The sequence below is a fragment of the Acomys minous genome (assembly GCF_964271855.1).
Source record: "Acomys minous genome assembly, chromosome: 16".
NCBI classification, from domain to species: Eukaryota; Metazoa; Chordata; class Mammalia; order Rodentia; family Muridae; genus Acomys; species Acomys minous.
Window position 1 is genome coordinate 35,150,035 of NC_140498.1, and position 16,499 is coordinate 35,166,533.

General features: G+C 44.2%; 1 protein-coding gene across 1 annotated transcript in view; it reads left to right on the top strand.

Moving 5' to 3' along the window:
- DOCK2 (dedicator of cytokinesis 2) overlaps positions 1 to 16,499 on the top strand; it is a 406,436-nt gene that overhangs the window by 75,617 nt on the left and 314,320 nt on the right. Inside the window, exons 16-22 of the mRNA XM_084762887.1 lie at positions 2,634 to 2,706; positions 2,812 to 2,915; positions 5,415 to 5,598; positions 5,723 to 5,820; positions 7,438 to 7,527; positions 8,722 to 8,822; positions 9,624 to 9,758. Coding sequence (XP_084619013.1) covers positions 2,634 to 2,706; positions 2,812 to 2,915; positions 5,415 to 5,598; positions 5,723 to 5,820; positions 7,438 to 7,527; positions 8,722 to 8,822; positions 9,624 to 9,758 — 785 coding nt within the window. The remainder of the gene's footprint in view (positions 1 to 2,633; positions 2,707 to 2,811; positions 2,916 to 5,414; positions 5,599 to 5,722; positions 5,821 to 7,437; positions 7,528 to 8,721; positions 8,823 to 9,623; positions 9,759 to 16,499) is intronic.

A 16,499-nucleotide genomic window follows, 5' to 3' on the forward strand; every position in this document is an offset into this window, starting at 1 on the left:
TCTTACATAGCCCAGGACCACCTGCCCAGGAATGGTAGTGCCCACTTGGGCCGAGCCCTCCCACATCTGTCATCAATCGAGGCAATCTCTCACAGACATGGCCACAGGCCAATTTGATCCGGATAATTCTTCAATCGAGGGTCCTTCTTTGCAGGTGACTTGTAGGTTGCAGTCAAGTTGATAATAAAAGGATATTGATCGAGTGGTGTTGGAGGAGAGGAATGTAGTGATTTGAAATGTGTAGTACAATGCCCTTCAAAGTCTTTCTCATATAAGTCTCCCAGTCCCACAACACTCAGAAGCTACCAAGTGGTGCATCTTTTTAATAAGTACTTCTTGGTTAAGTAAGCATGATGGATGTTGAAAAATTTGAGCCAAATATGGGCTTCAAACGGCAGATTCTTCATTTCAGATTCTGATGTGGATGTGCTGTTCTGCAGCCCCACAAAGGAAATAGAGTAGTGCATTTCCTAAGCCCCATTGGCCAGTGGGCTGCCCCTTTTCCTCACAGAACCATACTCCAGGTATAGCGTTCTGCTGAGCATACCTTAGCAATTTCTTGTTCTCATCTGGGCAGGTGTGAACTTAGACAGGCAGACTTTGAACAGTATGTAAGAATATATCATGTCTCCCTTCATGAGGTGCCCTGTTCAATTCTGGGACCAACTGACCGTACTTACTGGAGGGATGCAGAATGATGGAGCCATCTTTATTTAGCGCTGAGTAACAGAAGTCATCATCCACGAGAACATGGCCTCCTCTGAGCCACCTCCACGGGCTCTAAAGCAGTAACTGAGCTTGTGTCTGGTAGCACCTCCTCGGTGGCCCAGTGAGCTAGCCACCAGTTTTCTCGACCACTTAGTCAAAATGCAACTGTCCTGTAGTTTTCTTGTAAATAGTGCCAAGCAACCTGTGTTGTTTTATTCAGTAGGGAAGAGTGATAAAGCTTTCAGGAGAATGTGTGTCTATCAAGGGCAAAGATGGCCTTTGTAAAGGGTGCATCAAATAGAAGTGGCTGTATGTACAAGTTGCCAGGTCATTATAATAGGCAGGGAGGAACATCTCCTTTAGAGCAACCTTGGAAGCAACTCACTGGACAGTGAGACATAAGCAAAGCTTTAACTGTCTTTGCCAGATAGCAGTAGATTCTTTCCTCAGCCTGTGCTCTGCCTACAGACTCAGGGCAGACAGACACACAACTTCTATTTGGTGATGGATATTCACACCACGGTCCCTGCCTTGTCATTTATGTTCCTATTTTCCACAATAAATCTCTTTGAACACACTCTCTGGAAAAGGACTGGGTAGCCTGGGAGCTCTCTTGCTCGCTGCTAGTCATTGCCACATAACTTTTATTGTCACTTGTGTGGAACATGGGCTCTTTGGGTGCAGGGACTACCGTGCGTCACTTGTACCTTTCATGCTTGCAGCTCTTGGGAACCTTCTTTAGGGGAGGACAAAGGAGGCTGCAGGATGCCTATGGGCCTCTCAGCTCTTTTTCTCAGTCTGAAACACAGGCAGAAGGGTGGATCTCCTCTGTCTCAAATCTTAATTTTTGAAACAGGAACTGTTACAACACACACACACACCACTGTTTGTCTTTGAACAGTCTCCCGCATGGTGTGGGCTTACCTTGCTTTCAAATCCAAGGATGATTCTTGAAACTAGCCTAGCTGGTCTGTGTTGTCCTGAATTGCCCATGAGACTCAGGAAGCAGTGTGCTCAAGAGCCAGGCTGAAAGCACTTCAGTTAAAGGTGCCAGTGGAGTAGAGGTGATTGCATTGGAAGATGCTGCTGAGGTCACCTGGGGGTCTGTCTGTCCCCACAGGGGTGATTGTCCTCCTGTAGTGGCTTTGATTTTTTTGTTTTGTTTTTGTTTTTTGTTTTTGTTTTTTTGTTTTTTTGTTTTTTTTGTTTTTTTTTGTTTTTTTTGAGACAAGGTCTCTCTGTGTTAGCCTTGGCTGTCCTGGAGTCACTTTGTAGACCAGGCTGGCCTCGAACTCACATCGATCCACCTACCTCTGCCTCCTGAGTGCTGGGATTACAGGCGTGTGCCACCATGTCCGGCTTGTAGTGGCTTTAAAATCAAAAGCATCAGGACATATGTCCCAAAGAGGGGACACACACACACACACACACACACACACACACACACACACACACACACACACGATTAAAGCACTTTTATCAGTTTGCATATGTGAGAGCCATCAAGCATAGCCCCCAATGGCCGTTGTTAATTTGCTAAATCTGGCTTCAATCCACAGGGCTCCCTGGGTATGCAGGAAAAATGTGCATGCTGCAGCTTGCAGTGCATCGAGACACATGCTAAAGTTATGCGACTTTTATATCAATTTGGGGAGATTCATTTTTTTTCCTCCTCACTATAATTTATGGACCTCTTTTCATTGGCCGGGGATGCAATTTGCCAAATGGATTACATCTGATACTTTATTTTCTCCTTATAGCTAGTTCTTATGTAATTTATTTACAGCTCATCAGTCTTGATGGATGGGAAGTAAATCAGCACATGGTGTTCCAAGTGAACTGGCCAGGCTGCTGAGGTGGGGGTTGGGTGGGGCTGGGGTCCCTTCGGCTCCCTGTCTCCTGAGCTGTTTTTTCTGCCTGCTGAGGTGGCTGTCCCTATTGAAGACATGCAGAGGATCCATCTGCGGTTTATGTTCCGACACCGGTCGTCGCTGGATTGTGAGTATGCCACTCAGGCTATGCCTGCATGGAGAGGGGACAGAGTAGCCGGCTGGCTCTTGGTTTTTCGGTTCTTTTCTTCTGACCTTGCCATGCTGCTTCCAGCTAAGGATAAAGGCGAAAAGAACTTTGCCATGTCCTATGTGAAGCTCATGAAAGAGGACGGGACCACTCTGCATGACGGCTACCACGAGTTGGTTGTTCTCAAGGTAAGGTGGTGTGGGGCCTGCAAGAAACATAACCGTGGTGGCAGGGTGGCCTAGGTGCTAACGGCGGGGACTCCAAAATGGTACTCACCAGGGCTCATGAGCTTGGACAAAATCTGAACTTCTCCGGACCCCAGTTTCCTCTTTCATGAGCCCTCAGTGAATCCTAAGGAGGAGGAGGAGATGAGACATTGTTGACAGTGATGAGCAAAGACCTCAGTAAGTGGAAATGCTATTGTTACTCAAAGAAACCGGCCCTGAGCTCTAGCCAGGAATCTGTGGAAACATTTGAGGGATTGTGTTACACTGTAGCTGTTACACTCTAGGTCCCCAGAGCCTGCTGCTCAGTTCACAGCTTCCTAAGTCTCAGTTTCATTTTTTCTTTTTTCCTTTGTTTCTTCTTCTTGGAAGGAAGGGAGAGGAACAGTCCCAGGGACTGAAAGGAGGGTGTCGTCTGAGCCAAGTGCTCAGTCACTGAGCTCCGCTGTTTCATTTTCCACAAGCAATATTTTAGTCTACTCATGATATTATAACAAAATACCTGAGGCAGGCAGGGAGTCAAAGAAATTTCCTAGCCCACAGCTTTGCGGGCTGGAGAACACAGCACCCATAACTACTAAGCTTTGGTGATGGTTGCCTTGGCTGTGCCATATCATTGCCTAGAGTTTGTGTGTGTGAGAAAGAGACCGCTACCCAAACAGGAAGTCAGATTTGGTGTGGCCAAGCTCAGCATTTTGTAACAATCCTTTCTTAGGAAGTAACCAGGATCCCAGTGAGGGCAACCTTAATTCCTTCCAAGGACAGTGTCCCAGTGGCCCCAAAATCTCCAAAAGCTCTTGTGAGTTCGGTTCCACACTGGCCAGCAGGTGTCCAGCACGTGAGTGTTGGGGATTGTATTACTTACTTCTCTCACTGCTGTGACAAAATAAATCCCAGGCAAGAACGCTGATGGAGGGAGGGACTATTTGGCTCATATTTCCAGAGTAAAATGCACCATAGTAGGGAAGTTTTGGAGACAGGAGCTTCAGACAATTGGTCACACTGTACTTCAGTCAGCAAGCAAGAGATGTCCACCTGTAATATGGGACCCAGCACAGGGATGATGTCGCCCACATCCAGGACAGGTTTCCCCAACCTCAATCAATCTAATTTATTATTTTATTATTTTATTTTATGAGACAGGGTCTCACTGTGGAATCCCACTGCCCTGGAACTCCCTATGTAGACTAGGCTGACCTTGAACTCATACACATCTGCCTGCCTCTGCCTCCTAAGAGCTGGGATTAAAGATCTAGGCCATCACAGCTGGCTCATTAACTCAGACTAGGAGCTCTCTCAGAGCTGTGGCCAGAGGCTTGTCTCCTAGGGGATCCTAGATCCTGACAGGCTAGCAGTTGGAACTAACCGTCGCAGTCAAGTCACAGCAAGCGTGTGGAAGCGCAACAAGATGTAGGGGCCGTGTAAGCTCTCAAGTGTATACTAACACCCACTCTTCTGATTTTGACCTCCAAAGGCTTGGGCTGCACACAAAGTAGTGTGGGGAGTGTTTTCTTGCATCTTGCCTGTATCAGGACAGGAGGAGACAACTATCAGGCCCAGGCTGGAGGAAGAGGCCGCAGCAATGAAACGGGCATAGTTAAGAGACCAGGAAGGGCCAGACCTTCATCTCTGATCTCTCAGCTCTCAGGCCGCGCTTGCTCTGACACCCATGTCGGGCTCAGCCACCGTATTCGCATCATACTTTTCTCTGAGACTCTTTGCTTTTCTGCAGCCTGTTTTCTCCTTCCTCACACTGGGAGTATTTCTTGGCTTGAAAGTCTTTCTTCCCCCGCAACAGTCTGTGACCTTCTTGGGGGCAGAGGAGCAACGACAGCTCATTTTCCTTTTCACTTAACTGCACCAAACCTCATTTTCCTCACCTACAGACTGAGGATAGTAAGGTTTGTTTCAAATGGTCGTGAGCCTTAAATGAGGTGAACTGATACCGAAAGGGGACCTGGTACAGCTCCTGCTGCACTGTGAGGACACAGTAGGCTTGGATTCCCATAATGCCTGCTCTCTGCTTCGAAGTCCCATGACATAGATTGTGCATGAGAAAGATGGCCCAGAGAGGCCAAAGAATGAATCCAAGGCAACACGGACTTGAATGATAGAAAAGGTCCAGACCTATGGCTTTTGTCATTAACCTCTAGTGGTGGGCATCTTACCTTTTCTTTTTGCCTCAAAAAATTCAAGACGCATTATTTTTGGTCTCGGGGTTTCAGTGCCCTTATAACCCATTAATGCAGTGCATAGAGCCACCCTGTTTCCATTAATGAGCTTTTTGGATTCCTACCTGTTTTATAGGGGAACAGCCCTGCCTTCTATTGCATCTCTGATGGTTCCCTTGCTCTTTGAGAACTCCCCCACCTCACAGTGAATACACTTCCACCACCATAAGCGCTGTGTGGCGCCACATATGTGGTCCTTGCCCTGGAGCAGTAACCAAAGTGTTGTTTCTAGGGAGACAGCAAGAAGATGGAAGATGCCAGCGCTTACCTGACACTTCCTTCTTATCGACACCACGTGGAAAACAAAGGAGCCACTCTGAGCCGGAGCTCCAGCAGCGTTGGGGGGCTTTCTGTCAGCTCCCGGGATGTGTTTTCCATTTCCACCCTGGTGTGCTCCACAAAGCTCACCCAGAACGGTAATGGAACTACTGAATGTTGGGTCCGCTGGGCTTATTATGCACATAAGCATAAAGCCTAGGGGAGGTCAGATGCGGACGGTTTAGCCAATAACAACAGTCTCCTTCTGGACTCTTCTCTTAGTGGGTTTGCTGGGTTTGCTGAAGTGGCGGATGAAACCACAGCTGCTCCAGGAGAATTTAGAGAAGTTGAAGATTGTGGATGGAGAGGAAGTAGTGAAGGTCAGTGGGGCTTTGCTTGGATTCATCTGCCGGGGTCCAAGCTGTCACGGGTGGAACACAATTCTGAAGGAATGGTTTGACTTGAACTCTGATACTAATGTGCGGCCCCAGTCCACCAAGAGGAATCCCTATCAGGAAATCCAGGCAGGCACTGAACATTGGGCACCAAAACAACTGGCTGAATTAGGCCCTGGAAATAAACCAACTTGGATGTAGATCTCAACTCCCTCACTTCCATGCTTTATGTCATAATATTATGACTATGACACAGTTCTCAGGATTGTTATGAGCCTCTGAAGGGATAACATTTAAAAATTACTCAATGCAGTCTCTTATGCATAATGCTTAATAATAGGTGAGCTGCAGCATAGGAAACATGGGAAATTCAATATACATGAACTAATATTTTTGTTGTTACACACTGTCACATGCAGTAATATAGTAACAGTATAGCCTCTTAATACTATGTGCATATTGGTAGAAATGCAAAAATAGTTCATTTGTGCTGCTTTGGAAAGCATTATGTATTAAAGATGAAAAAGAGAAAGACAGCAGGGCTTACATCTTAAGTAAAACAAGCAGAAAATAATGCAAATGCCAGATACTGCTTCCTCATGGCAGTAGAGAACGCAGTGCTTCTGTACAGCAGGCCTAATTAAACCAGCTCTCCTCTGCAGCACTATGAATTGGAACAGGTCTCCCAGTGGGCCTGGCGATCATGTTTCCACAAAGAACTTGGAATAGCTAGAAATCAGAGATCAGACATCTTTGTGTGGTCACTTGGAGTCTAGAGAGGCCATGGGAAATTTATCAACTTATTCCTTAGGAGGGAAGAGGAGAATCGAGCTTTATTTAATTGCCCAAACTTGGAGAAACAGGGGCAGAATTTCCTGATCAATGCTTTAAATATACACCGTTGACCCATCTACCTAATTTAGGAATGGCAAAGAAATTTCCCCAGATCAGTTGCAACTGGGCAGCCTAGACAAGCCAGCTTGGGGCAGGATCACATTGTCTTCTTGTTTTCTATTACTTTCTTCCTTAAAAACATTTGGTTAGTGAATTTTGATATAATAATATAGGAACAGAGAACTGCCAAGTGTAGCTCAAAGAATTCTTGTCCACCTCATCTAACTTATGGCCATAAGGGTGCAGGATATTGGTACATTTGCTGAAAGTTCCTCATACACCTCCATCAGAGGGGCAACCATTAGGCTGACCGTTATTGATTGATTGATTGGTGGTGGTGGTAGTGATGTTGTTTCACCCTTCCTCTTGGAGGTCATAAAAACAGATTGACTGAGCATGGGCAGTGTGTGTCTGACTTATATTATTTAATACAACATTTGCAGTGTCTTCCTCATTGTTGTGCATGGAAGTGGGTTGCTCTTCTGTATGGTGCAGAATCCTCTAATGGGAAATGTTATAATATGTGCTTCTGTGCCACTGAGGTGAGATCAGGTCACTCTAAGTCCTGCGGCTTATGCATGAAACTGCTGTAGCCCCTTGAATGTGGCACGGTGGATGTGTGCCCTTGTTCTCTTAGAGGGGCACACAGGAATGAGATTTGTGGGCTATCTACCCTCTTTCTGAATGCAAATGTCCTTCTTTATCCAGTTCCTCCAGGACACGCTGGATGCCCTCTTCAACATCATGATGGAACACTCTCAAAGCAATGAGTATGACATCCTTGTCTTTGATGCTCTGGTAAGAAACTGGGGATAATTGGTCAGCAACATCAAGCTTGAATGCTTGTCTCACTGTGAGAAAAGCGAGAACACGTGGGTCTGTGGTTCTTGCCATGAGTATCTTGAGGTTTCAGAACCTTTGGCAGGCAGACTGGGTAGCTGCCGGTTCTCTTCTGTGTTTGCAGTTCATTTGATAATTTGAGGCTTGGCAGGGATCTGGGGTGGATGTGGGGGGTAAATGTTGGTGTCAGATTTTGGGTGTCTGATTGACAGTCCAAGAGACTGGGGATTGCTGAATTACCACCTCTGCTTTCTAGGGTTTCCAGGAAATAGTCTGAGTCCAGGTTATAAGGCACCCAGAAACTGCCCTATCTGTCGGACCATCTCTTCCTAGTGTCTTATAATTGACCAGGATCATTGCACTCTTCCCAGTGAACTTTTCACCATGGAATGCCATCAGGACTTTACTTCTGCCTTCACATAGCATATCTCTCTTGTCTCTCTTGAAACTCCAATTTTCTCCATGTGATGTGAAAAAAAAATCCCGGGAAACCCCTGGGGATGGAGGTATAGAGCTGTGTTAGAACACTCACCAGCACGTGGGAGGATCTGGGTTTCACCGGTCATCACTGTCAGTCAATAAATTAATTAATACAATCAATATAGTTTAGAGGAAAGAAAGAAAAACTATGAGGGTTATCCACAGCCAGAAGACACTTGGTGCGGTAGCTCTGTGTCATGGATGTTTGCATTATTAGATAACTGTGGCTTTTTCAAGTGTAATTCAAGAAGAGCCCCCAGAATACTAGCCTTACAGGAAAGTTGCTTCATGACTAAAGGGCCTTTGATTAAATTATCGATGGGAGTGCTGAATGTTGCATGAGCCTCCTGGAGATCCATAACACACAGAGGTATAGGACCTGACTCTGGAAGTCCTGCAACAAAGAAGGCAGTCTAACGACAACCCGAGACTTCTTCTGGTTGAGTAGAAAATCCTTTTATCTTCTAATACCCCGAAGCACACTTTTTGAAATATTCTTTTTTTTTTTTTTTGAGAGAGAGACAATGTCTTAATGAAAAGGATTAATTATTCATTAGAAGGATTAACTCTTGGACAAAAGAATTGTGACAAGGGTTCAGTTATGCCAGGTGAATAGGCTCCTGCTCTGGGCGCCCTCCCAGAGCACCCTCAATAATCCTGACTCTTCTTCAGATCTATATTATAGGACTCATTGCAGACCGGAAATTCCAGCATTTTAACACGGTTCTGGAGGCTTACATCCAACAGCATTTCAGCGCTACCTTGGCCTACAAGTAAGTAACTGTGTGTGCAGGCGTTTCCTTTGCACCTGCATTTGTCCTAGATACAGGGGACACAAGGAACTTGAGGATTTCCCATTGGCACTAGTCGGGGTGAGTTCTCCCTCTTCTAATGAATTATCCAACCCATGCTTAGATGATTCATATAGCCCAAAAATAACCAACACCCAGAGATTGGGTGAATAGCTCACAGTGGCAAATAAACAACTAGTTTATTGGAACACTGAGCTGGTCAACTGTTTGTATTCAAACAGTACCTGTGTGCACCAGTGTGCATGCGCAGAAGCTCAGTGTTGATTGGATGAAGGAGACTCAGAGTCAAGACGTGGAAGCTCAAGGGAAATTTTGGTGGCAGCCAGCTTAGGAAGAAACCTTGAAAGATGGGCTCAGTATTCCAAATTCTGACATTCCAGTGATGGACAGCTATAAAAAGTTTCTAATCACAGGCGCGCCATGACAGTCACAATGGCATTATCTGTATAAAAGAAGCTGAAAAAGACATTACCGTCGCTCTTACTCATTCCTGATTATGCCTAGTTTTTTCCTCATCAAAAGATTAGTTTTTACCTCACTATTTTATCATTGCTGGCTTTTTTATGAGCAGGAAATACTTATTCATTGCCTATAATAAATATATTTTTAAGCAGTTATTTTTGTGCTTGCAAATGAGTCGTGAGCTTTGCTGCACCACCACCTTTAACCTTTGATTGAATGCCTTATAATTTCCCAAGCAAACTAATTACCATGCTGTGGACTAGAGAGAGATGTATTTTGAAAATATTATCCCGTATTCAGGAAGCTGATGACGGTGCTGAAGACTTACTTGGATACCTCCAGCAGGGGGGAGCAGTGCGAGCCTATCCTCAGAACTCTCAAAGCTTTAGAATACGTGTTCAAGTTCATTGTTCGGTCGAGGACGTTATTCTCACAGTGAGTATTTGTGTGCAAGAGTAATTGATTAGTTCTGCAGTCAATATAATACAATAATATTTTTCACTATAGGACATTTTTCTCTTATTTAAAATAGAAGCACTTTTAAAAAAGAAATCACACGAGGATTGGAGATCTGGCATGATGTTGGAGAGCTTGCAGACCATGTATGTGGCCCCAAGCTTTTATCACTAGTATCACAAACAAAACAAGACAAAACAAAGACAGACGGGAAAAACCAATTGCTGGGTTTTTATTTTAGAATAGGAACATTGAAAATTCAAGTCTGGTCTAGAGATCATAAATATATAATTTTATTCTCTAAGTTCATTTGGGAAATACAAAAGGAATAATACCACATGGCAATTATATTTCACCCAGTGAATGTGATTTATGTGAGGCTACTGTGTTTAACATTCTTCATCTGAGTTAAGATTATTTAAGGAAATTTTCTAGAAACCTGCATTCCATGTTGGAAGGGGCTGCCAGTGGGAGAGCGAAACTCAACAGGTTTTCCAGTAGTTTGACTTTCACAGGCTGTGACAGCAGATGAACTGGTGTCTGAGGCTTTGCTGCCTGCTCTAGAGTCTCACAGCCAACAAGTGTGATTATGTGTCAGAGAGCCTTGAGGGACTTTGATGGTCAGGATCAGAGTTTGGCTGTCTCCCTCTCTGAAAGGCCTGTAACCCACCAAAGATTGCTTTGTGTTTACCTTAGCTGTGTGGTAAAGTTAGGTGGTGTTGATTAGATGTGCATTAGATTGGTTGTATGTGGTGGGAAATAAAAAAAATCTTCAAGGGTTATAGTGGCTAGACCAGCAGTTCTCAACCTGTGGGTCACGACCCCTTGGGGGGGTATCAAACAGCTCTTTCACAAGGGTCGCCTAAGACCATCAGAAAACACAGATATTTACATTATGGTTCATGATAGTAGCAAAATTGCAGTAGTGAAGTGGCAAGAAAAAAATAATTTTATGAGTGGGGTTTACCACAACATGAGAAACAATATTAAAGGGTCACAGCACAAGGAAGGTTGAGAACCACTGCTCTAGACTCTTATTAGCATGAATGAAGACTACTCAACAGAAATTGACTTAGGGAGACACAAGACTTCATTTTCGTTTTCTTGCATGTGGGCTACACAGTCAATCGGCCGAAGCTGCCCTTGCTTCCTTGTCACTCCAGGAACATTTTGTGCGAAGAACAGTCTTAGGCCACGTGCTAAGATTTTAATCAGTGTGGCTGTGGGACTCAGTGAACTGTGTGCTGTGGGTAAGACCAGTTGCTAAAAATAGAGACTTTGGCTGGAGAGATACCTTACCAAGAGAAAGCTCAAGTCTCTACCCATCCTCTGATAGCGACAGGGGATGGATGGCACAGGTTTCACACTCAACAAAGTATCTCCTTTGTAATTTTCCTAAAACACTGACATTTCAGGTAAAGAACAGAATGATGCCCGAATCCTGAATGTCTTAGTTTATTTTAAAAAGTGAAATATCTGTTCCAAAGTCCCTAGCTTGCCAACCAGTTCAATCTTGGAGATTATTCTTGCAAGTTTGGGTGAAATTTTTTCCCCAATTAGCTGTGAACCAACAGTAGATTCCTGTATCTGGAAGAGTGGACTTTCTTAGAGTTCAAGGAATCAGACTTTGTAGTTCCAGATGCGCTGGATCAGGATGCCTCATCTCTTCTTCCGAGAGAGAATATTTGATCTGTTAGTGTAGATCATGCTTTTTGATTCCTCTTATTGTCTTCCATTCTTACATTTGGTATTTCCCCTTTTCCTTCCTCTCTTTCATGCCTTCTTATTGATTTCATTTCATATTTCTCTCCCATGTCCTGGAACGTTCTTTCACTTTCTTCCTTCTCTACCTCTGAGCACACTGTCTTGTAGACATTTAACCAAGCCTTCAGGGTAATTTTGGTCCTCAGTGACTCTCCTTCCCTAGGGTGTGGGGCTGGTATTTCTTGTATCTCAAGCATATGAGATGTCACTAACATTTGGGTGGAGGTGAGATGTCTTTACAGCAACAAAGAAATAATCTCAAATATTTTCTCTGACCTAAAATGCACGTTGACCTACAAAGTATTTACAGTCCCCGAATAGGAGGTGCTACAGGCTGTATGTCCTGTTTGTAGCAGAACCTTTAGCAATGGTCTGTTTCTTCTGAGTCTGTAAGGGCACTGGGAGGTTGTGATACTTTCCCATAAGGGACATCTTACTTGGAAACTAGGAAGTAGAATAGCAATACTTTGAGTTCTAAAGCCATCTGGAGAGGAATAGCATAATTATTGCTTTGTGGCTCATTGTGTCTGGCAGTGTTGTTTTCAGCTACTCCTTTGTTCTTTTGTTCCATGTGTGTAATTGCTGCTCTAGCTCCCAGTATTTGTTTCCCTGCCATTTTTCTCTGTATGTACTACATGTGAACACTGGAGAGGGTTCAGATTCTCCTGTATCAACTGAGTATGGGCAAGAGAAAAATTTTATTTTACTATGTTTGGGGAAATATGATTCCTTTCAATCAAGAGCCAAGAAAGGTGAGTGTCTTGTACCCCTGTTGTGTCACCAACTTCTATGTTCAGTATTTGGGGCAGATGTCTCTAGCTTGGGCACATGTCTGAGCCACAGCTATAATAGAAACTGGCAGAGCAGGTCCTAGCTTCTGCCACATGGAGGCATTGATTAAAATCTGAGACAGCCCTAAATTGTGGTGCATGTGTCCAATAGATCCAGAGTGGCCATAAACATTGATACCCACCAGGCGGGGTAAACCACAAATAAAAAGCATTCAGAAACAGTGGAAGGGCAGTTTACTAAATATTGACCTTCTTTATAAAGACCCTTTCAGCATCTTTAGTTCTGAGGCCCAAACATCCAGCTGTACTGATTCAAGAGGTTTCTGAGCTGTGGCTTTATGTGGAGTCAGAAACAATTGCACTCCCCAGTTCTGTGATGGACATTGGCCAGGCACTGACCAATGAATCTGCAGAGCCTGTAAGAGGGTGGCTCTCCAGGGGAGGAGATCCAGAGCCCCATTCATCCTTGCTCCTCCAGATCTGGATGATGTTGGATCTCAGGAGACAGTGGGTGTGTCGGTCCTGCACACATGGTCATGTACACAGAGGTATGTGTGCTTGAGGTATGGACCCAGCCTCTCTTGTCTTCAGTTTTCCTATATTTTAGTGTTTTAATGATGAAATGAGAATGCTTAGAAAAAATACTCCCTGTGGGATTTCATGAATGCAATACCTTAAAGAGCTGGCAAGGATATGGTGTCATCTAGGAGATACAAAAAAAAAACCCTAGCTGTGCCAGTTAGTTTTTGTCAACTTGACACAATCTAGGGTCACTTGGAAGAGGGAACCTCAACTGAAAAATTTCTTCCATTGGATTGGCATGTGGTCCTTGTCTATGGGAAATTTTTCTTGATTAATGATTAAGGTGGGAGGACCTAGCCCACTGTGGGTGGTACCATCCTTAAGCAAGTGGACCTGGGCTATCTAAGAAAGCAAGCTGAACAAACCATCAAAAGCAAGCCAGTAAGCAGCACTGTGGTCTCTGCTTCAGTGCCTGCCTCCAGGTACTTGCTTGAATTCCTCCTTTGACTTCCCTAAGTGATGGACTGCAATATGGAAATGTGAGGCAAATGAACCCCTTCCTCTCTTAAGTTGCTTTTGGTCAATGATTTGTCAGCAACAGAAAGCAAAATAGGATACTTCCTGTTCCAGAAACTATAAACCGATTTAAATTAGAAAGTAGTTCTGGTGTCTTCACGCTTAAAATTTGACTTCCTCTTCATGCCATTTTTAACATTTACTTTCCCGGGAGTTGGAATATCTTTTACTTTGTGCCTGAGGTTGTTTTGTTTTGTTTTGTTTTGTTTGAGGACCACAGTTATGGAGATTTTCCCAATACCATGAACTCACCTTGGTTTGCTGCTGGATTGTGTGAGGGGACCCCAACTCTGCTGCATTCATTTTCCCAGCGAGTGGTTGGGTCCCTTTGACTCCTACGACACGGTTTTCTTTATATTTTTTTCTGTATGCCTTGCAGTCCTGCTTTCTTGCTTCTTGCTTCCCCCTCCTGTATGTGAGGCCATTCTGCTAGAACTATCTGCCTTCCACATGCCCTCCTCCTTCTCCAGCCCCATCCCTTCACACAGAAGAGGCGCAGTCTTCAGAGCCCTGTTGGTTGAGTTTGAATTCTGAGTGTGGACCCTACCATTGCCACTTACAGGTGGTTTTGACCTTGAGAAAAATTACTTACTCGGCAGACTCCGCAGTTCCCGCTAGTGTAACTGCCCAGCAATAGAACCTGCCACGCAGTGTGGCTGAGCAGGCTACATCAATGTGCTGGAGGATGGGGGACACTTACATCACAAGTGTCACGCAGCAAGGATGGATATATGGCTATTCTTATCTGTGAGGCACATCATACAATATGTCAAGCAGGGCTTGCAAAAATCCATTATAGGATTTCATCTGTTATGCCCATGTACCACACTGGACTTTGCTAGTTGCATGGCGCTGACTTAAGCTCTCTGTATCCCTCTCCAAGGGTTTTCTTGCTAACTTCCTCACCTCTTTCACACCTTTGCTCAAACATCTTTTTCTTTCTTTTATTTTTTAATTAATGTACACTATAATAGTGTTTATTATGACATTTTCGCACATATATCATTGAATCTTGCTCATATCTACCTTTTCTACCATATACGCTATTGGTTCCTTTCTCCCATCAGTAGTTTCTGTTATGCTTTCATGTCATACTCATATACATAGTGTGTTGGCTCATTTTATGTCAGCTTAGCACAGGCTAGGGTCATTTGGAAAGAAGAGACCTCAATTGAGAAAATGCCCCTACCAGATCGGCCTGTGGGGCATTTTCTTCATTGGTGATTGACACAGAAGGGCCCAGCTCACTATCAGCAGTGTTCTCAAGCCCTGGGCTGCTGATCCTGGGTGCTTCAAGAAAGCAGGCTGAGCAAGCCATGGTGAGTAAGCCAGTAAACTTGCACCTCACCTTGGTCTCTGCTTTAGTTCCTGCCTCCAGGTTCCTTCTCTGAGTTCCTGCTCTGACCGCCCACAATGATGGAGTGTGACCTGAGGATTGTAAGATGAAATAAAGTCTTTCCCAAATTGCTTTTGGTCATGGTGTTTTACCATAGCTATCGAAACCCTAATTGAATTATATAGGACATATACCTATATCTGTATATAGTCTAGATTCTAAATATGAGGAAAACCAGAAGGCATTTTTGTCTCCTCTCCCAACTCTCCTCTCTTGTTTCTCCTTCACTCATCTCTTTAGATTCCTTCTCCCTCATAGTTTCACTGTACTTTCACATTGTGTATGTACGAATGTGTGTGCATCTGCATGTATGTGCATGTGTGCATTTAATTCTAGATTTGGCATATGAAAGAAAACAGGTGATATTTGTATTTTTAAGTCTGGCTTATTTCACTTAACACGACCATCTCCAGTTGCATCATTTTTCCTGCAAGTGACAAAGCGCCATTCCTCTCCATTGCTCAGTAAGAAACCAATAAAGAACAGGAGGCCTTGCGAGGGTTTGGAAAGCCATCCTTGCTAGTCAGAAGACCCTGCAGGCAACCATGACTTTATCCTCATTCCCAAGGGATGAATGAAGAAAAGCTGCCACAGAGCAGCTCCTTGGGAACAGAAGCAGCTCCTTGGGAAGAGAAGCACACTGCATTCTTAAGGGAGCCGCAGCTTCTGCAAATGTCAGCCCCTTCCCCACAGTTCACCCAAGAGCCTAGAACGACTGTTGCGGTGTAGATGGTGTTTTGTACTGCATTGGTGTCACTCATTAATATGGGCTGTAGGAGCACTGTACATAGCTCTGGTCAGTGTCTCTGGTCTAGTTCATCTCCTGAGCTGAGCACTCTCACCCTTTCTCTGGATGCTTTCAGTATCACTGAACTGAATCCAGGCTCCAGTTCGCAGAGGTCCCTTGGCTTTTTTATTTTGTATCTTTGCCTTATCCTGCCCATATCCTGCCTCCCTGGCTTCTACTTACACCTCCCTGAAGCCCAGATTTCTCCCATAAAAACAGCTGCATTAGCTGACCTCTAGGTCATAGATGCACTGGGTTGTCCGAACAAAGCCCGAGCATGCCCAGTGCAGTCAGTACCCAGAGGGAATACACAAGCCTCTGTCTTCTTAAACAAATATGAATTTAACTTGCCAGTGTGATTTGTTTTCATTGTTCATGTATGAATAAATATTAAATGCAATCATCTGTTTATGCTGAGCACAAGCAGGAATGCCTGTCACACCACTATTACCATTTCTCCTGCATGTAATTTGTTTGCATGTTAATGCCATTTATTCCTATGTAAGCCTCTGTTTTGGAGTTCGAATATAATTTCACTTTTTGATGACAGTAATGGCTCTGTAAACTGCACAATTGCAGTTAAATGGGATTATTTTATGATAACATTAACTTGGCATCATATCAAGATGGAAGAGAAAACTGTCATCAAAGGGATATTGTCTAACAGTTACATCTCTTTAATTTATTCTGTGTTTTGTGAGCTGCTGAGGGGGAGCTAACAGCCTGTTTCTCACGAGCATACATGGAAACACTTTGTCAACTGTTGAATAAGTTGCTGGTAGGATAAATTGCGCCCATGCATAGACTTTTAAACAGTTCTCTTTTCCGTTGATTTTGGAAACATTGGTAAACATTTGTCGAGTGTGTTGCAGGCTGGGCACTTC